The sequence below is a fragment of the Arachis hypogaea genome, chromosome 16 (genome assembly GCF_003086295.3).
Source record: "Arachis hypogaea cultivar Tifrunner chromosome 16, arahy.Tifrunner.gnm2.J5K5, whole genome shotgun sequence".
Taxonomy (NCBI): domain Eukaryota; kingdom Viridiplantae; phylum Streptophyta; class Magnoliopsida; order Fabales; family Fabaceae; genus Arachis; species Arachis hypogaea.
In genome coordinates, this window is record NC_092051.1 from 73,865,500 (window position 1) to 73,886,366 (window position 20,867).

Here is a 20,867-nt window from a genome sequence, read left to right on the forward strand (position 1 = left end):
TTCAGCAATTGTTGAATCGGTGCTCCGTGGCGCTGTCCCAGCTACATCCGAACAGCTGGGCGGCAATACGGTCTTTTGAACTCGTTTGTGATTATTTAGAGCTACCTGCCTCAGTAAACGTTTTTCTTTTCCTTTTCTTTTGTACTCTTCCGACTAAGGAGGGGAAGCATAAGAAGGGGTATGTATCCTTCCGAGCTCAGCCCCACCGTCGGGTTTTCGGTTTGTATGAAGACTCCTTCCACGGTTTTAAGAGTGGTTATTTTAAAGTTCGTCCTGCGAGGGGGCATCACTCTTTTTGGTTGACGCTGGAGGGTGAGCGTCGGTTCCCCACTTACTGGAACTTTAAGGCTGGTCCGTCCGTATTTACTCGGGTTTCGAAGGAGTTCTTGTCTTCGGAGGAGCGGGATATCGCTCTTGTCCTGTGGCAGTTATTTGGGGAGCGTCCTCTTAATCCTCGGGACGTGATGGGTGATCCGGTTGCTTGCCGGTCGTATGTTGGTGTGTGTCGCGTGTGTCCGTTCTTTACTTGTTTTTATGTTTTGTTTCCCATTTTTGTAACTTGGATTTTTGTTTCTTGTTTCCTTTGCAGTTGAGATGGCTGGTGGCTTGACATCCTTGGCGCGTCTGAAGGCGGCGATGGCCCAGGAGGAGGGGTCGTTGTCCCCGGCTACTCCTGTTTCTAATCCTGCCGTGGAGTCTCAGCCGGTTTCTCAGGAGGTGATTTCCTCGGGTGCACGGGTCGATGCTCAAGTTTCTCCTGGCCCTGCGAACTCTCCTGAAGTCGTTGTGGTGACGGCTGCTGAGGCTTCTCGGAAGAGGAAGAGGCCTGAGGACCCGAGCAGTGAAACTTTTGAGGATGAGGGTCTTGTGCCCAGTGTGATGGATCGACGCTTCGATGCCCCGGGGTTTATTGATCAACACTTGATGCCTGGAACGGAGCCGTTTTTTGATGGCTGCGATGTTTCGTTCCAGGCCAAGTCGGTGTATCGTGCTCTCCTCCGGTCTGCCGTTGTTGTTCGGAAGGCTGAGCTTGTGATGGCTCAGGTCGGTTTGCTGGACAAGAAGCTTCGTCATTCTCATGCTGAGGTAGCCAAGTTGAAGGGGGAACTTGAGGCCGCCGAGGCTGCGAGGGAGAGGGCTGTGAAGTCTTCTGAGGAGGCCGGGTCAGAGATTCTCCGACTTGCCGAGGTTGAGACTTCGCTTCTCTCTCAGTTGGCAGAGGAACGGTAGCGGGCTTCCGATGTAGGTTCTCAGGCTGCCATGCTTCTCGCCGAATCGGAGGCTCTAAAGGCCGAGGTTGCTGCCTTGAGGAGGGAGAAGACGGAGTTACTAGCTGATGCGAAGGATGCAATTGCGGCTACCGAGGAGACGATGAGGGCTCAAGCTTCAGTGCTGGCTCCTGGTGTGGATATGTCCGTGATGGGGGCCTTCAAGACTGTTCGCGGTGGCCAGATTGTTGACCTTGAGTAGCTTTTACTTTTATCTCTTTGGATTTTTTCTTTGAGCTGTGCTTTTGGATATTTTTGGATGGCCAGGGGCCGTGTATTTTGATTTTGGAACACTTTATTTTCATTTTAATGGTATTTTATCGGCCGTTCGGGCCTTTCGTATGTTCCGTTGTTGTTTTTGGGCCGTCCGGGCCTTTGGTATGTTTTGTTGTTTTTGGGCCGTCAGGGCCTATTATGTATTCCGTTTTAGGCTATTTCGTGTGTATTTCGTTTGTTTCCTCGGACCGTCGTTTGGTCGGGTTCTTTTGTGGATATCCGCATGTTTGGGCCTGGGGGGTGATCAGTCCCCCCGGTTGCGGCCGTGTCTTTGTTCCGCTTTTGGGATACTAAGGAAAATAGAAATAGCTTGTTCTAATGGAATTTTTATTGATGGTTGGGCCTCGTTAAAACCCTCCGTTGGTGGCGGGAAAGAGTACCCGAGTTCAAAACTTAAATGGGAAATAAAACCTATGAATTTGTAAACTGGTAGGAGAAGTACAAAAACAGAAATGAGGACAAGGGTGCGACCTTTGTAGGTTGGTCTAGGCGTAGTATCGTCGCAAGTTGGCGGCATTCCATGTTCTCGGGATTTCGTCACTGTTGAGCCGTTCGAGTTTGTACGCTCCTTTTCCGATTACAGCCTTGACTCTATATGGTCCTTCCCAATTGGGGGTGAGCTTTCCTTCTCCTGGGGTCGGGGGACCGATGTCGTTTCGTCGTAAGACAAGGTCGTCGGCCGCAAATTCTCGCCGGATGACTCCGTGATTGTATCTCAGGCTGATTCTTTGCTTTAGGGCTAGCTCCCTGAGATGGGTTATGCTTCTGGTTTCGTCGATGAGGTCTCGTTCTGCTTCCTCGTCGTTACCTCCTACCATTTTCCTGGGGCTTGGGTCTCTGATCTCTACCGGGATGACCTCCTCGACACCGTATGTTAGTCGGAAAGGTGTTTCTCCTGTTGTCGTTTGAGGTGTGGTTCGGTATGACCATAGGACCGACCCGAGTTCGTCGGCCCATAGCCCTTTGGCTTCGTCGAGCCACTTTTTAAGTCCTTTGATGCTTATTTTGTTTGCGGATTCCACCTGTCCGTTTGTCTGGGGGTGTTCTACCGAGCTGAAACGGTGGGATACACGCAGCCCCTCTAAAAATTCTCTGAATTTTTTGTCGGTGAATTGGGTTCCGTTGTCCGAGATGACGATCTCGAGGATCCCGAATCGGGTGATGATCTGACGCCAGAGGAATTTTCGGCATTGGGTTGCCGTTATGGTGGACAGGGGTTCGGCTTCGATCCATTTAGTATAGTAGTCTATGGCGACGATGAGGTATCTGAGTTGGCCAGGTGCCGTAGGGAAGGGTCCGACGAGGTTGATGCCCCAAGTGCCGAATGGCCGTTCTGCCGATATGGTGCTGAGCTGGTGCGGTGCGGCTTGGTGGATATTGGCGTGCCTTTGGCATTTGTCGTAGTTTTTAACTATTTGCATGGAATCTCGGATAACCGTGGGCCAGAAGTAGCCTGCTCTGATGACTTTTTGGGCTAAAGTCTTGCCTCCAACGTGGTGACCGCAGCAGCCTTAGTGGATTTCACGGAGTATGTACTCCGTGTTCTCGGGTTCGATGCATTTGAGCAGGGGTTGCGAGAATCCGCGTTTGTATAGCTGTCCTGCGACAATGGTATAGTTGGCGGCTTCCCTTTTTATTCGCTTTTCCTCTTTGGGGTCTGGTGGCAGTGTTCCATCGAGGAGGTATTGCAGGATCGGGTAGGTCCAAGATCCCTGGTTTGAGATTGTCAGGTGAGCGTTGGTTGTTGTTGACACGGAGGGTGTCTTAACGACTTCCTGGATTAACGATTTGTTACCGTGTCCGGGTTTGGTGCTGGCTAGTTTGGAGAGTAGGTCTGCTCTGGCATTTCGTTCCCTAGGGACGTGCCATATGGTGACGTGTTCAAATCCTTTTCTTAGTTTGTTTACCTTGGCGAGGTATTGTTGGAGTATGGGGTCTCGTGTCTGGTAGTCTCCGTTAATTTGGGAACTGACTACTTGTGAATTGGTATTTACTTCTAGGACCTTTGCTCCGACTTCCTGGGCTAATGATAGGCCTGCCAAGAGGGCCTCGTATTCTGCTTGGTTGTTTGATACTAGAAATTCGTATCGTACCGACTGTTCGATCGTGATTCCGTCTTGATTTTCGAGTATGACTCCGGCGCCTCCGTAGGTGGAGTTTGATGAGCCGTCGACATGTAGTTTCCATGATTCGAGGGTGAGCTTTCCCGAGGTCATCTCGATGAAGTCGGCCATAGCTTGTGCTTTGATCGCATTCCGGGGTTCGAATTTGATCTGGAATTGAGATAGTTCGATGGACCACGCTAGCATTCTTCCAGCTAGGTCGGGTTTCTGCAACACCTGTTTGACCGCTTGGTCGGTTCGAACTGTCACGAGATGAGCTTGGAAGTATTGTCGTAGGCGTCGGGAGGCTGTAAGGAGTGTGAAAGCTAGCTTTTCTAAGCGTGAGTAGCGAGCTTCCGCGTCTTGTAGGACTTTGCTTATGAAGTATACGGGTTTTTGTTCCTTTTTCTCGTTTTCACGGACGAGTGCTGCTGCGAGTGCTTCTTCCGTTATGGAGAGGTATAAGTAAAGTGTTTCCCCTGTTTGGGGTTTGGCGAGGATTGGTGGTTCCGCTAGGACCCTCTTGAAGTGTTGGAATGCTTCTTCACATTCCGTCTCCCATTTGAAGGGGGCTTCTTTTTTCATTAGTTTGAAGAAAGGGGTCGCTTTTTGGCCGAAGCCCCGAGAAAGCGTGACAATGCCGTTAGTCGGCCGGTGAGCCTTTGGATGTCTTTAAGGTTTTTGGGGCTCGTCATCTCGAGGACGGCGCGGTATTTCTCTGGGTTTGCTTCAACTCTGCGTTGCGTAATCATGAAGCCGAGGAACTTCCCTGCCTCCATTCCGAAGGCACATTTTGCCGGGTTGAGTCGCATTTGGTGCTTTCGTAGGGTGTTCATTATGACCTTGAGGTCGTCGGTTAGTTGTTCGCCGGATTCGGTCTTGGCGAGCATGTCGTCTATGTAGACTTCTAATTTGTTACCGGATAAGTCTCGGAATATCTTGTTAACCAGTCTTTGATAGGTTGCTCCAGCGTTTTTTAGACCGAAGGGCATTACTGTGTAGCAGTACGTCCCGTCTGGGGTGATGAACGCTGTTTTCTCTTCGTCTGGTCGGTGCATCGGAATCTGGTTGTATCCGGAATATGCGTCCATGAAGCTGAGGTATCGGTGACCGGATGCAGCGTCTACCAATCTGTCGATGTTTGGTAGGGGGAAGGCGTCCTTCGGACAAGCCTTGTTGAGGTCCGTGTAGTCGACGCACATTCGCCATTTCCCATTAGATTTTTTCACTAGTACGACGTTGGCTAGCCAGGTCATGTAGGGGAGTTCTCGGATAAAGTTGGCCTCGAGTAGGGCTTTAACTTGTTTTTTGACTTCGGTGGCTCGGTCTGGTGACATTTTTCTTCTCCTTTGTGCTACTGGTTTAGCTTTGGGGTCCACGGCTAGACGGTGAGACATTAGGTCGGGGTTTATTCCCGGCATGTCGGCTGGTGTGAATGCAAACAGGTCTCTATTTTGTTTCAGGAGTTGAGAGAGCTCCTCTTTGAGGTCATATGGGAGGTTCCTATTAATGAAGGTATATTCATCCTTGGTTGGCCCTATTTGTAATTATTCCATATCCCCTTCTGGCTCTGGCCTGGGTTGGCCGTCTTGTCGGGCATCCAGACCGGCTAGGAATACTCCGGCCGCATCTCGGGATTTCTTCCTTAGGGCTTTCCCTGGGGGGTTGCTTTTGGGTTCTCGGGTTACGTCCTTCCCTCTTCGACGACCTGTCTCTCTCCGCGCGTCTCGGTTCTCTGATGATTTTGGCAAATTCTGGGAGTTTGCCGTCTCGTATGGCTTGTTCAAGGGCGTCTTTAAGGTCGAAACAATCTTGTGTTCTGTGACCGTAACCTCGGTGGTATTCGCAGTAAAGGGTTTTGTTGCCTCCTGTCCTTTCTTTGAGTTGCCAGGCTTTCGGAATGATGCCTCGATCTGCTATTTGGTGGTATACCTCGGTAATTGGTGCTGTCAGGGGCGTGTAATTAGAGAATTTGCCTATTCTCGGTGGTCGGCTAGTCGGCCTGGGGTGGTCCCGTTGATTCTCTTTGAGTGTTGGGTTTTGGTGAGAAGCCGAATTGCCGCGCTGGGCGTTGCCGTGCTGCTGCTTGTTGGCGGTGACGACCTGGCTGACTTCTTCGTCGTTGATGTAATCTTTGGCGACGTTCTGGATCTCATGCATGGTCCATACCGGTCTGGTGGTGAGGTGTTTGCGAAAATCTTCGTTCATTAGCCCATTGGTCAGGCAAAGGCTTGCGACGGAATCCGTGAGTCCGTCGACCGTTAGGCATTCGTCATTGAAGCGGTCGAGGTATTTTCTTGTGGATTCTTCTTGTTTTTGCGTGACCCCTAGTAAGCTGATGGGGTGTTTGGCTTTGGTGATCCTAGTAGTGAACTGGGCCATGAACTTTCGTGTAATATCGTGGAAGCTGGCTATGGATCCGTTCGGGAGGGCGTTGAACCATTTGATCGCTGGCCCGGCGAGGGTTACCGGGAAGGCTCTGCATCGGACCGCGTCGGCCGCTCCTTCTAGGTTCATTCTGGCCTCAAAAGCCGTTAGGTGTTCTTGGGGATCCTTAGTTCCATCGTACTTCATATCGGTAGGTTTGTCGAAGCCTTTGGGGAGTTTTACCCTTAGGATTCTTTCTGTGAAGGGTGTAGCTCCCATTATTATATGGTCGTTTCTCATGCGTTTGGTGTTTCGGTCCCTCCGATCTTCGTCTGAGTAGTGTTGATAACTCAGATCTCGAGAAGCGCTGCGGTTATGTTTCTTGTTGTATCGCCGTTCTGGCGATTTCTCGTGTCTGTGATCGCGTGATGAGCTGCGACCGTCTCTTCTGTCGTGTCATCGGGTTGGCGACCTACCGCGGCGAGATCTTGATCTGGAGGTTGCATGGCTTCCGTGCTCGTTGTTGTGATTCCCTTTATTGGTTATCTTGCCTTCGAGTTCCTGAACTCGGAGGCAGAGATCCTGGATGATCTGTGCTGCTTTGTCGCTGGCTTTCTCAGGATGTCGTCGGTCCGTGACGTCGTGATCGTTCGCGTTTTGGATAGTGCTTGCTATTCTCGCTTGGTTTGTGACTTCACGGTGCTCGGGGGTTGGGTTAATCGGTTGAGAGTCATCCTGGCTTAAGGGGGTTTCCTCTAGGACGTCCCCCATCGGGCCCAGCTGGCGCAGGGTCCCCACAGACGGTGCCAATGTACGAGATGTCTCTGGTACGGTTTGAAGGGTGGATCGGGAACCCGCGGGCGAAGCTAGAACCGGATGGCCTGACTGGAACAATGGGGGTGGTACCTGCAAAGACACTCCGACACTCAAGTCAGAATGGATCTAAGAGGCAGAAAGTGTGAGGAATGAATGAATACCTGGGGGGACCTGGGTCCTCTTATTTATAGGTGATGATGAATATCTTATCTTATCTTATTTGGTTAAGATAAGAGAGATATTTGGGTTAGAGGCTTTGAAGGGCCGGTGTTTGGGCCTTCGGGTTGAAGCGGGTTGTCCCCGGGTAACCGGGTATACGGGTTGTTCCCTTTCAAGGAAACATGCTTAAATATGTGTTTTCTTGATGTGATTTAGGAGGAAAAAGTGCTTAAGGACCACCTGAAAATCTAACTGAGTTAGCGGCAGCAAAATCAGGTAGGGTGCCACGAAATTAATCTTGATTATTTGTGTTTGAGATGTTTGAATGTTGTATAATTTGGCTGTGCTAAAAATTGGTTGCATATATGATTGATTCTTGGTGAAGATTTGGTGAAATTTTGATGAAATTTGATGAAATTCAAGCTTTAAAGTTCATGTTCTTGGCCAGCTGGAAAAACGAAACCCTAAGCTTAAATTGAGGTTCAATTTGTGTTGAAATCATGTAGAAAAGATGGGGTTTTAGTGGCTGCTAATTTATTATGAATTATAGTAAAAATCGGTTGCTGAAAAGACTGAAAAATGGGTAAAAACAGAGAAAGAATCTGAAGAATTTATGAAGAACATGAAGAACACTTTGAGTGTGGTAAAGAACAATGAAGAACACCTTTTTGATTCATAAAAGGGAAAGGAAGTAATTATTTTGGTGTTTGAGGGGTTATTTGGTAATTTCTGAAAGTTAGGGTGGTAAAAATAGAAATATTAAAAGTTACGGGTGGTAAAAAGTGAATTTTAAAGGTTAAAGGTTAAAGTAAAGTTAATTTTCGAAAATATATTAAAAAAATAATAAATAATAATAAAATATTAAATAATAATATTTAATTAAAAATAATATTTTAATAAAAATAATAAAATAATACGAAAAAGGCAGTTTTCTGTAAAAGCTTTAGAAAGACAACTTTAAGTGCAGAATCTCATAATTACCTTCATAAAACACTTAAGGAGTGGTAAGAACATATTAGTGAAGCAAAGATAAATAAAAGATAAAAGTTTAAGAAAAGATAAAAATCGAAGAAAAAGTCTGTAAGATTTTAATGACAGAAAAACAGACAGAGACTAGCAAACAAACTAGGGCAACATAGTTAGTCTTTGAGTTGCGACTAGGGTTAGGTATTATATGAAAAGTTAAATTGTTTCAGTATAGACTTAATGAACCTATACTTGGGACATGCTAACTATTCATACCGAAATTTACATAAGCTTTAAATACACAGATTAAATAGAGAAATCAGAGCAGGGTAAAGAGACTAAGAGTAGAAGGCTTATTGAAAGGTTAATTGTTGCTTGAGGCAACCCAAGAGATATTGTTTGCTTATCCGTTGCTGAATGCAACCTAAGAGATAATATTTATTATCTGTTGCTTTAAGCAACCCAAGAGTTTCTGTAGGGAAACTTGGATACCTACAGCAATTTTCCGTTCCCAAGAGTATATTTCCTGCGAGTAGAAAGCAGAGGCTGTCTCAATAGAGCTGCTAATAATTATATGCGCATTTATTTGAATGGAAGATCGTATCCGGGAAATCGTGAACTCGTGACCGGATAAATGTCAGGAATGCAGGTGCTAACCGACACATAAGCTCATGGCCTGTACTAGGGCTAGACATGCATCATTCTTGTCTGCGCATCATTCTCTGTTGCTTTCCTTCTTGTGAGTGAACTATTTCTTTATGTTTGTCTGCTTGAGTGTTATGTCTATGCGTTATTTCCTTGTGTTCTTCTGTTTGTGTTCTGTTTTCTATTTTCCTATCTATTTTAACTACTGTTTACTACTTTATTGTATTCTAATATCTATCTGCTAATCGGAATCAAATAAATGAACGTAACTAATAACCCTGACCCTACTAAGAACTCCCCAGTTCTTACCCCTTCTCTCCCTTCCTCCCCCTCATATGGAGACGGGCGTGATCTTCTATGAGTTCGAGGACCCTTACGTCTACGAGGATCCGGTACATCACAGTTACTTCATTATGGGTTTGGAGCCTCGTATTAGACGATATGCGTTACCTAATCTAGCTTTTCAACATCCTCTGTCTAGCCCGCATTTTGACCCCGATGCTCCTTACGACTTTCCCTTATCCTGGTTACATCCTGACGCACCTGGACATCCTTTTCCTGATAATCCCGGGCACCCTATACCAGCTCAACCTTTGAATGAGGTGGTACCTGAGCCTATCATTCCTGATGAGCCTGAGTTAGCTGATGACTACGTACCTGTGATACCATCAGAGTGGGATTCTCCCCCTGAGCCGATCTCCGACTTTCCACAGCCTGATGAGCCGGCACTACCAGACGGTGGGGTAGCTCCTATACACGCAAACGGACCTGTACTCGCGAATGGTTTTGTACATAGTGACAGCAGTGTTTCTGGTGGATCTGAGGGTATAGCTGTAGCTGCGGATGATGAGGAGGAGGAGGATCTTGAGATAGAGATAGAGCAGGATGAGGAGATGGAAGAGCCTCACGGCGATTCTCCGAACGGCCACATGTAGATATAGCTTGACTGCGGAAGGGGCATTCTTTTAATGACACTCTAGTCTGACATTATCTGTTAGTTAGTCTCTCACTTGTGTTAGTACACCCGAGAGCTAGGAGCTATATAGTGGTTAGGCTAGCCTGGGTGCCAGTTTAGTGGCTTTTTGTATGGGCCAGGCCCTGGGAGTGTCATGTATATATTAGCTACGTAGGATGACGAGGATGTAAACTGACTTGATCTTGTGTAAACGCTGCATGTTTTGTTATAGTGTACATGATGTATATTATCAGTTGTGTTTCTATGTTTCTTTATGCCGCTTTTCTATTACTCTCAATGTATGCTTGTTTATTTTACCTTGTTATCCGCAACGATACGATATAAAAAAAAGTTACCCGTAAAATTGGCATCACTCTAACAAGGAACAGGCTCATATAGTAAATAATAGTTAATAATTAAGAGGGATAAGTTAGTAACACTTAGCTTCTTGTATGACCATGGCATACTGGGAGTTGGGTCGTTGCAAAAGAAATGGTGTGATAGGTGGCTGGAGAATATTACAGTTGAGAATATTACATACCTATGGCATCAATAGTCCAGTAATGCTTAGATTCACGCCCACGTTTATGTTTAGGTTCGGATGGATGCTCAGATATAGTTGGAGCAACTGATGATGGCTCAGAAGAATTTGAAGCTGCCGACTTGTCTCGGGAGGAACTTGCAACTTTTATCGACTTATCTCGGGAGGAATTTGTAGCTGCGACTTGTCTCGGGAGGAATTTGAAGCTGCCAACTTGTCTCGGGAGGAATTTGAAGCTGCTGACATGTCCCGGGAGGAATTTGCAGCTGCTGCCGACTTGTGTCGGGAGGAATTTTCCGCTGCTGCCAACTTGTCTTGGGAGAAATTTACAGCAGCTGCGGACTTGACTTGTGATGCATTTGAAGCTGCCGACTTGTCTTGGGATGAATCTGTAGCTGCTATTGACTTGTCTTGTGAAGAATTTGTAGGTGATATTGACTTGTCTTGTGAAGAATTTGTAGCTGCTGCTGCTTTAAGTAGATTCTTGTACCTCTTTTGCTTTGGCATATCTGTATAATAGATCAAATATATATATATATAAAGAATATTACATTGCATACATTGCATATTACATACATTGCATCTTATTGGTATTGATATTCAATATGTTTTAAATTAAAAAGAATATTAGATACACACTAAAAGATTTACTACTATATATATATATATATATATATATATAACTGATTTAATAGCTAAGTTTTTATGTATATGACTACATGTAACATATTTGTTAAATTAATTACATTGAAAAATACACACTTGAAAGAACAGTAGTACTAGTATTTTAAAGAACAAAATCGAGCATTCAATCCTGAAGATAGAGAGCTTTATTTTAATTTAATTACTGCTTCATATTACTGTTGTTGCTTTTAATGTTAGACAACAGTCCAAATAGCTTAACAGTTGGAAAAAAAAGGAGAAAGCTTAACAATTGAGAAAAAAAAGGAGAATACTAAATATTTGTTTTGAACTTTGCAACAAAAAAGCTTAATAATTGAACTATGCCTTGATATCTTTTTGGGTTTAGCAACTGGGTGTTATGCCCAAAAAATATAAATATAAAGTATTGACTATGGTCAAAGAAAGATAACTTACACCACTATCTAGATATACCATTTCAAAGTTGATTTATTATACTAATCAAATTTAAATCAAGTTATTAAGAAGTAGGTTTTAATCAGAGTTGTAGATCATACTTCATGACATTTCAATGGGTAATAGCTAAATAGGTAACAATAAAGCACCCCACATAACAAGAAGAGACTTGGATTTAAAGGGTACGATTTATGCTAATTGTTTCCCTTTGCAATATGAATAACTGTTACATGCCATTCAAAGATTTATTTATTCTGACAACCATCCCAGAATAAATACTCAAAGCAAACCCATTAACCAACTTATTAGTTTGTTATTATATAATGTACATAACATAGCAAGCCATCGATTAATTAAGTAAACTAAGAAGATTATTGATCACATAATTCATGTTATTAAGCACATGTTACACATTTGAAATTACCTATATCTATATATCTCACTGTTTGACATACTGCAATGTTGTTTGTTGATAGCAACAGTTTCAAAGATAGAGATTGCTATTGCCATTGCTCTAGAGTACTTTTAATTGGAAGAGAGACAAAAAATAATTAAAATAAACAAACAAAGCAATAATTATTATAATAAAAGCTGAAACCCTAAGCATGAACTACTACTGCTTTAGGGTATTGAATCCAATGTGATAGTGACTGTTCCTCACAGGTTTTATTTTAATTATAAATAAATAAATTAACCTGAATCAGAGAGTGGTGGATCTAAGTCTCAGTCTCACGGGAAAAAACTTGAGATTATTATTTATTTTTAATTAAAAAAATAGATTATGAAAACTACAATTCAAAGGAAGCTAAGTAATTGGAATTTGAAACAGAGAGAAAGAGACACAAGTTCAGAGAAAACACCGCTCAATTTTGCTGTTAGTTAAATGGCTACATATATATATATCAAAGTGAAGCTAATAAGAAATTAGGGAAACGCGGTTCTTCTCATTACTAGAAATTACAATGACATCACAAAGAACATGTGCTCTTGCTATTTGATAGTTAAGAGGTTTCATAAACCACCAATATAACTTGTAGATCTTCAACACTAGCAGTATGCCCAACAAATCGAGTACTGTAAATATTCCATGTTTATAAAATATAGCTAAATAGAGAAAAAGAAATAACTAAATATTAACAGATACAAGCCTTCCGGCTACGGGAACAAGAAGACTCCAGTCTATAGCATAGCCTTCATATTTGTGTTTATGTTTATAAAGGGGGACCTATAACAACCCTGACTTTCGAGTACATGAGATCTTTTCTGAAAGTACGGATTTCTCCGGAAGATCAGTAAATGGAACACCTCTGTTATATCATCAAGCATCTCAATCCTCATTATCATTATGTCATCCTTAAGTTAGAACCTCCTCTGAGGCAAGCTCGATAATGCAATCGCGAAGAACCTTGTTTTTGAACCCTATCGGTTGGCAGTTTTGATTCTGATTTTCGTAAATAGTCTCTGTTTGATGAACCGGACTCGATTCATGAGAGGAGAGAGATAATAGTATAATATTATCATTATATTAGTATTAGAAAATGCTTGAATGACATTATAAGGTTACCTGGTCTGTTTTTGTTAAAAACAGAAAATCGGTTTAACCGGATTTACGGTTTACTGGTGCAGCTTAGCACCAGCACTCTCTGATGAATTTAGCAATGCTAAGGCCTCATTATACATGTTCTATTCTCATAATAAATATGTTACTAGTGTCATTTATACTAGTAGCTCAGAAAATAATTTTTAGAGATATTTTTACGAGTGTTCCGATACACCTAGTTTTAGTAGTTGTACACCAGAGATATTTTAATATTATTTTAATCCAGCTCCAAGCCAACCAATCACAACTCACCTTACACCCTCAAGACCTCCAAGGCTATCTCATTTCATCATTTTGGCCGAAAATAACAAGAGAGAAAAGAGAGAAACTTTCATGAACACTTAAGCTTCAAAGCTTGATTTCTTCTGAACTAAAACTCAAATCAAAACTCCGATTTCACCAAAATGATCCTCTCTTCTTCCTCTACATAACCATGTAACTTATCAAGGATGGAAATAAGGTGAGATGGCTGTCTCCCTCCCATTTCAATTCGATTTTCAAGGAAAACCATGCAAAACATGTGTTTTCTTGATGTTCTTCCTTAGGAATCATGCTTAACTTGACTTGAGGGCCAAGAAACGTGAATTTCCAGCAAGTCTAAGGTGATATATCTCTTCCTAACATACTGAGTGAGATTTGGTCAGTTGAGAGTTTTTGGATTTAAAGTTGTTCTTGATGTGATTTAGGAGGAAAAAGTGCTTAAGGACCACCTGAAAGTTTAACCGAATTAGGAGCAGCAAAACCAGGTAGGGATTGACGTATTTAATCTTGATTGATTGTGTTTGAGTTTTGTGATTATGATATGGTTTGGCTGTGCTTGAAATTGATTGTTTGTATGAGTAATTCTTGTTGAAATTTGGTAAAAATTTGATGAAATTTGATGAAATTCAAGCTATGAATGTGTGTTCTTGTGGCTGCTGGAAAATGAAACCCTAGAACATAAATTGAGGTTCAATTTGTGTTAAAATCATGTAGAAAAGATGGGATTTTAGTGGCTGGAAATTTATTTGGAATTTTGGTAAAAATCGGTTGTTGAAAAGACTGAAAAACGGGTAAAAACAGAGAAAGAATCTGAAGAATTTACGAAAAACACGAAGAACACTTTGAGTGTGGTGAAGAACATTGAAGAACACCTTTTAGATCTTAGAAAGGGCAAGGAAGTAAATATTTTGGTGTTTGAGGGGTTATTTTGTAATTTCTTAAAGTTAAAGTGGTTAAAGTAGAAATATTAAAAGTTACGGGTGGTAAAAAGTGAATTTTTATAAGTAAAAGGTTAAAGGAAGGTAATTTTCGAAAATATATTAATAAAATAATAAATAATAATAAAATATTAAATAATAATATTTAATGAAAAATAATATTTTAATAAAAATAATAAAATAATGCGAAAAAGGCAGTTTTCTGTAAAAGTTTTAGAAAGACAACTTTAAGTGCAGAATCTCATAATTACCTTCATAAAACACTTAGGGAGTGGTAATAACATGTTAGTGAGGCAAAGATAAAAGAAAGATAAAGAGTTGAAGAAAAGATAAAAGTCGAAGAAAAAGTCTATAAAGTTTTAATGACAGAAAAACAGACAGAGACTAGTGAACGAACTAGGGCAACTTAGTTAGTACTTGAGTTGCGACTAGGGTTAGGTGTTATATGAAAAGTTAAACTGTTTCAGTATAGACTTAATGAACCTATACCTGGGACAGGCTAACTATTCATACCAAAATTTACATAAGCTTTAAATACACATGTTAAACAGAGAAATCAGAGCAGAATAAAGTAACACAGAGCACAGAGTAACCAGAGTAAAGTAAAGAGATACAAAGAGAAAAGAATAATATGATAAAGAGAAATGGTTTGAGCCAGGATATTGTAAAAGTGAAATATGTAAAGTTTGTACAGTATGATTGAACAGAGAAAGAAAGAGGTACTGCATAAGAATGTGAAAATAATGATGAATAATGAGAATTTTAATGAATGATGATAATGAGAATGATTATGTGAGAATCTGCTGCAATGCTTTGCTGTAAGACAGAGGTTGCGTACAGAGGTATCGAGATGAGTGTGCTCATGTAAGACAGAAGTTGCTTACGGTGAGTGTGTTGTTGCTCCTGTAAGATAGAGGTTGCTTACAGTGAGTGTGTTGTTGCTCCTATAAGGCAGAGGTTGCTTACAGTGAGTATGTTGTTGCTCCTGTAAGACAGAGGATGCTTACAGTGAGTCTGTTGGGCGTATATCGGCTAATAAGTGCCGCCCTGCAAGACAAAGGTTGCTTGCAGTGGATACCCTGCAAGACAAAGGATGCTTGCAGTGGATATTGCCAACAGGAAAGCCTTATCCAGACAGAGGTTGCTGGGTAACGTCAGGAGCGGGTATGTAACCGACAGATGAGCTCATTACCTGCGCTAGGGCTAGACATGCATCGTACTTGGTTGCGCATTTCCTTTGTTATGATTGTGGTATGAATGTATGCTTTCCTTGTTTGTATTCCATTCTCTGCGCTTGTGTTATTTTCTTATATTCTTCTGTTTGTGTTCTGCTATCTGTTTTCTCTATCTTCTCTACTTATCTGTGTTTTCTAATTACTGCTTCTTTGTATTCTGCTAATAGTCTGCTAAACAATATAGAATTAATGAACGTAACTAATAACACCGACCCTACTAAGAACTCCCCAGTTCTTACCTCTTCTCTCTCCCTTCCCCCTTCAGATGGAAGTAAGAGCACCTTACCATAGTTCGCTGATGACCGTTCGCAAGAACAGGATTCTGCTCTAGATAGTCTTCTGAGTCTAGGGCGAATATCGTTCTCTGATTATATGTATATACTATGAGACCAGCCAACGTCTGCACCCCATTCGTATGCGCACTTTAACCTAAATCTTGCGTACGAGATTTCTATTGTGTGGCTACTTCATGAGGTACCAGAGAGACGTCCTGTGGAAAAGTCTGATCGTGCAGAGGAGTAGCAAATGATGTTCTATCTTTTGATGACGTTCCACCTGACTTGAGTTTTGAAGACCTAGAATGTACTTTCCCTCGCTTTAGTAGTTTAGAGGGACTAGGTGAGTATAGAGTCTAGGCTAGCCTAGGTGCCAGCTTAGGGACCTCTTGAACAGGTCAAGACTTGGGATGTTGTATGTATATACATGTACATTGATATTATTTAGCTATATCTAGGGGTGTTCTAACTAACAGTCTATATTTTAATAAAGGTTGAATCACCGAATGTTGTCAACTACTTGTGATGTATTTATGTGTGGTTATTTATAACTGTTTTATCTGTTATTATTTGTGAATTGATTATAAATGATTTTGTCTATTAATCCAAACGTTTTCAAAAAAAAATACACCTCGCAAATTAACTACGCTTTTAACAACGAATCAGGCTCATATGATAAATAATAGATAATAATTAGGAAGACAAATTGGTAGCGCTCAGTTTCCGGTATGATCTAGACATATTGAAAATTGAGTCGTTGCAATTTTGTATCAGAGCAGTTCATTCCCGGTAGAGCCTGGGGAGTGGACTGACTTTGCTTCATTGCATACTCTGTTGTGTGTGTCATGCGTATAGGATATCCCAGTGATATATGTTGCATGATTGTTTCTGTGTTTTCATTTTGGGAATGTTCACACTTGACTTGAAGTGTTAAGACTGATCACCTTAACAATGATTGTTTGGTGTGAACAGGACTACAATGGGTTCACGGAGATGAGGCGTACGGGAAGGAATTCCTAATGTTAACTACGAGAGGGAACAGGAAACGTTTATAGCTACCATGAACAACGCGGATGAAGTAGTGTGTGAAGCTGCGGTAACAGCGATTAGGGCTGTTGAACGTCTTGGAGTGAGAAATGGGAATGATGAGAATAACTTAGGGCATCCTGAAAGACCTATGACCCTTGCGACCTTTCTGAAGGTTAATCTGCTTAAGTTCAAGGGTACACTCGTTGCGACTGATGCTGATAACTGGTTTCGTGGTATTGAAGGATCACTAAGAGCGCAGCATGTTCCGGAAGGACAACACGTGGAGTTTGCTACTTATATGCTCGAGGGAGAAGCTGAGTACTGGTGGCAGGGGATACAGCGACTGCTACAACGTAATGAAGGTGACATTCCTTGGGATATTTTTAAAGATGAATTCTACAAGAAATATTTCCCAAAAGCAGTGCGTGATGCTAAAGAGATAGAGCTTATGTAGCTGAGGCAAGGGGATATGACTGTTGCTGAGTATGCTCGTAATTTCGATGACTTGTGTCATTTCTCTAAGATCTGTCAAGGGAATCCTACTGACTTTGAAGAATGGATGTGCTTGAAGTTTGAAGGAGGCCTTCGTGATGATCTGATGAGTTCAATAGTTCCGCTGGAGATACGTAATTTTGCTGAATTAGTCAACAAGAGCAAGTTAGAGGAAGAATGTATTAAGAAAGTGACTGTGGCCAAGGTGAGTCACCAAGGATTTCCACCAAGGCGTCTTAGCAATCATCAGGCAGCTGGGAGAAGGGTGCATTTTAAAGCGCATGGCATACGGCAGTATAAGAACCTACAAGTTGGTAACATTACTGCTCGCCGTACGGGTAAGAATGGAGGTAAAGTAAGGCAAGGCAATGGTAAACGAGCCCATCAGGCTTACATAAATACTGCATGTAAGCAATGCAGAAAAGAGCATGATAACAGGTCTTGCCAGTTTGGATCACCTAACTGCTATGCTTGTGGAGAACTTGGACATATTGCCAAGGATTGTCCGAAGGGATTTACTCGAAATTCAGTTAGAACCCAGCAACAAGGACGAGTGTTTGCTATCACTATTGACGATGTTGTGCAATCGAACGCCCTCATTCAAGGTCAGTGTTATGTCAAGAATTGATTTCTAACTGTACTGTATGATTCGAGTGCATCGCATTCTTTATTTCTCTAACTACTGCTTACGAGTTAGGATTATATTTCTTTAAATTGAATTTTTACTTGATTGTCCATACACCTGCATCCCAAAATGTTTTGACCAGTTTAGTGTGCCTGCAAGTACCATTCGCTATTAGGAACAGGACTTTTATACACGATCTAATCTGTTTACCTCTATGTGGTTTAGATGTTATTTTAGGATTAGATTGGTTATCTAAGTATCATGCTTTCCTTGATTATTTTAAAAGAATTGTTGTTATTCCATCTGATAGTCTATATACTAAACCATTTCTGTCCCACACCTTATATCTGAATTCTGTAAGAGTTACCTTAGACGGGAGGAATTATGAGGGGTACGTTCTGTTAGTGGCTAGCTCGAATGACAGTGAACTAAGCTTAGAACGAATCCAAGTGGTGAAGGAATTTCCTGATGTTTTCCCGGATGACATACCTGAGTTTCCTCCTTAGTGAGAGATAGAATTCAGCATTAAACTAGTACCTGGAACCGGACCGATTTCCATAGCACCGTGCCGGATGTCACCACTGGAACTTGCAAAGTTGAAGAAGTTGTTGGATGAGCTACTTGGAAAGGAATTTATTCGTCCTAGTGCATCATCTTGGGGAGCTCCAGTATTGCTAGTAAAGAAGAAGGACGGTGGAATTAGACTTTGTGTAGATTACCGACAGCTAAATAAAGACACTATCAAGAACAAGTATCCACTTCCACGGATAGATGATTTGATGGATCAGTTGGAAGGTGCAACTGTGTTCTCAAAGATTGATTTGCGATCGAGCTATCACTAGATTCGAGTGAAAGAATCAGATATACCGAAGACTGTATTTAGAACTCGTTATGGTCACTATGAGTATACGGTTATGTCGTTTGAACTAACTAATGCTCCTACGATTTTTATGGATTACATGAATCATATTTTCCGTCCGTACCTTGATCAGTTTGTAGTAGTTTTTATAGATGATACTCTCATCTATTCGAAGACAGAAAGAGTGCATGAAGAGCATCTAAGGACTGTATTGCAGACACTGAGGACTCGGAAGTTATATGATAAACTATCAAAGTGCGAATTCTGGACAGCGAAGGTGGATGGAATTTTTGAAGGACTATGATTTCAAATTAAGTTATCACCCAGCGAAAGCGAACGTGGTGGCAAACGCTTTAAGCAGGACGAATTTGAGTATCTCTTGGATGATGATACAGGAAGAAAAATTACTCGCGGAATTTGAGGACCTTAAGTTGGCTATGACTGAGACGTCAAGTGGAGTCTGTTTGGCCCAATTGCGTATAACACCAGATTTTAAGATTAGTATTCAGCAAGCACAAGCACAGGACTCAGAAATGATGACGATGCTGAGATGGATGAACACAGAAGAACCAGAAGCTGTGAGACATGATCGTAGTGGCCTATAGAGGTACATGAACAGAATTTGTGTGCCTAACTCTGGAGAATTGCGACAAAAGATTCTTGCTGAAGCTCACCAAAGTAGATTTTCTATGCATCCTAGAGTGGCAAAGATGTATCGAGATTTGAAACAAATGTTCTGGTGGCCGGGCTTAAAGAAAGAAGTAGCTGATTATGTCTCAAAATGTTTAACCTGCCAGAAGATGAGAGATGATTACCCGCATCTGTTCTCAGGTAACTGAAATTTTGAGAGCAAAATTTTCTTTTAGGAGGGTAGAATGTAACAACCTTGATTTTCGAGTACATGAGATCTTTTCTGAAAGTACGGATTTCTCCGAAAGATCAGTAAAGGGAACACCTCTGTTATATCATCAAGCATCTCAATCCTCATTATCATTATGTCATCCTTAAGTTAGAACCTCCTCTGAGGCAAGCTCGATAATGCAATCGCGAAGAACCTTATTTTTGAACCGTATCTGTTGGCAGTTTTTATTCTGATTTTCGTAAATAATCTCTGTTTGACGAACCGGACTCGATTCATGAGAGGAGAGAGATAATAGTATAATATTATCATTATATTAGTATTAAATAATGCTTTAATGACATTATAAGGTTACCTGGTCTATTTTTGTTAAAAACAGAAAATCAGTTTAACCGGGTTTACGGTTTACTGGTGTAGCTTAGCACCAGCACTCTCTGATGAATTTAGCAATGCTAAGGCCTCATTATACATGTTCTATTCTCATAATAAATATGTTACTAGTGTCATTTATGCTAGTAGCTCAAAAAATAATTTTTAGAGATGTTTTTACGAGTGTTCCGATACACCTAGTTTTAGAAGTTGTACACCAGAGATATTTTAATATTATTTTAATCCACCTCCAAGCCAACCAATCACAACTCACCTTACACCCCCAAGACCTCCAAGGCTGTCTCATTTCATCATTTTGGCCGAAAATAACAAGAGAGAAAAGAGAGAAACTTTCATGAACACTTAATCTTCAAAGCTTGATTTCTTCTGAACTAAAACTTAAATCAAAACTCCGATTTCACCAAAATGATCCTCTCTTCTTCCTCTACATAACCATGTAACTTATCAAGGATGGAAATAAGGTGAGATGGCTGTCTCCCTCCCATTTCAATTCGGTTTTCAAGGAAAACCATACAAAACATGTGTTTTCTTGATGTTCTTCCTTAGGAATCATGCTTAACTTGACTTGAGGGCCAAGAAACGTGAATTTCCAGCAAGTCTAAGGTGATATATCTCTTCCTAACATACTGAGTGAGATTTGGTCAGTTGAGAGTTTTTGGATTTAAAGTTGTTCTTGATGTGATTTAGGAGGAAAAAGTGCTTAAGGACCACCTGAAAGTTTAACCGAATTAGGAGCAGCAAAACCAGGTAGGGATTGACGTGTTTAATCTTGATTGATTGTGTTTGAGTTTTGTGATTATGATATGGTTTGGCTGTGCTTGAAATTGATTGTTTGTATGAGTAATTCTTGTTGAAATTTGGTGAAAATTTGATGAAATTTGATGAAATTCAAGCTATGAATGTGTGTTCTTGTGGCTGCTGGAAAACGAAACCCTAGAACTTAAATTGAGGTTCAATTTGTGTTAAAATTATGTAGAAAATATGGGATTTTAGTGGCTGGAAATTTATTTTGAATTTTGGTAAAAATCGGTTGTTGAAAAGACTGAAAAACGGGTAAAAACAGAGAAAGAATCTAAAGAATTTACGAAAAACACGAAGAACACTTTGAGTG

The 20,867-nt window shown here is 41.5% G+C and overlaps 1 protein-coding gene across 1 annotated transcript; it reads right to left on the minus strand.

The window, feature by feature from the left end:
* Window positions 1-3,055: 3,055 nt before the first annotated feature.
* On the minus strand, window positions 3,056-4,231 carry LOC112757160 (uncharacterized). The gene has a single exon (XM_025805767.1). It carries the CDS (start codon window positions 4,229-4,231, stop codon window positions 3,056-3,058), a length of 1,176 nt encoding a protein of 391 aa, XP_025661552.1.
* Between the last annotated feature and the right edge of the window lie 16,636 nt (window positions 4,232-20,867).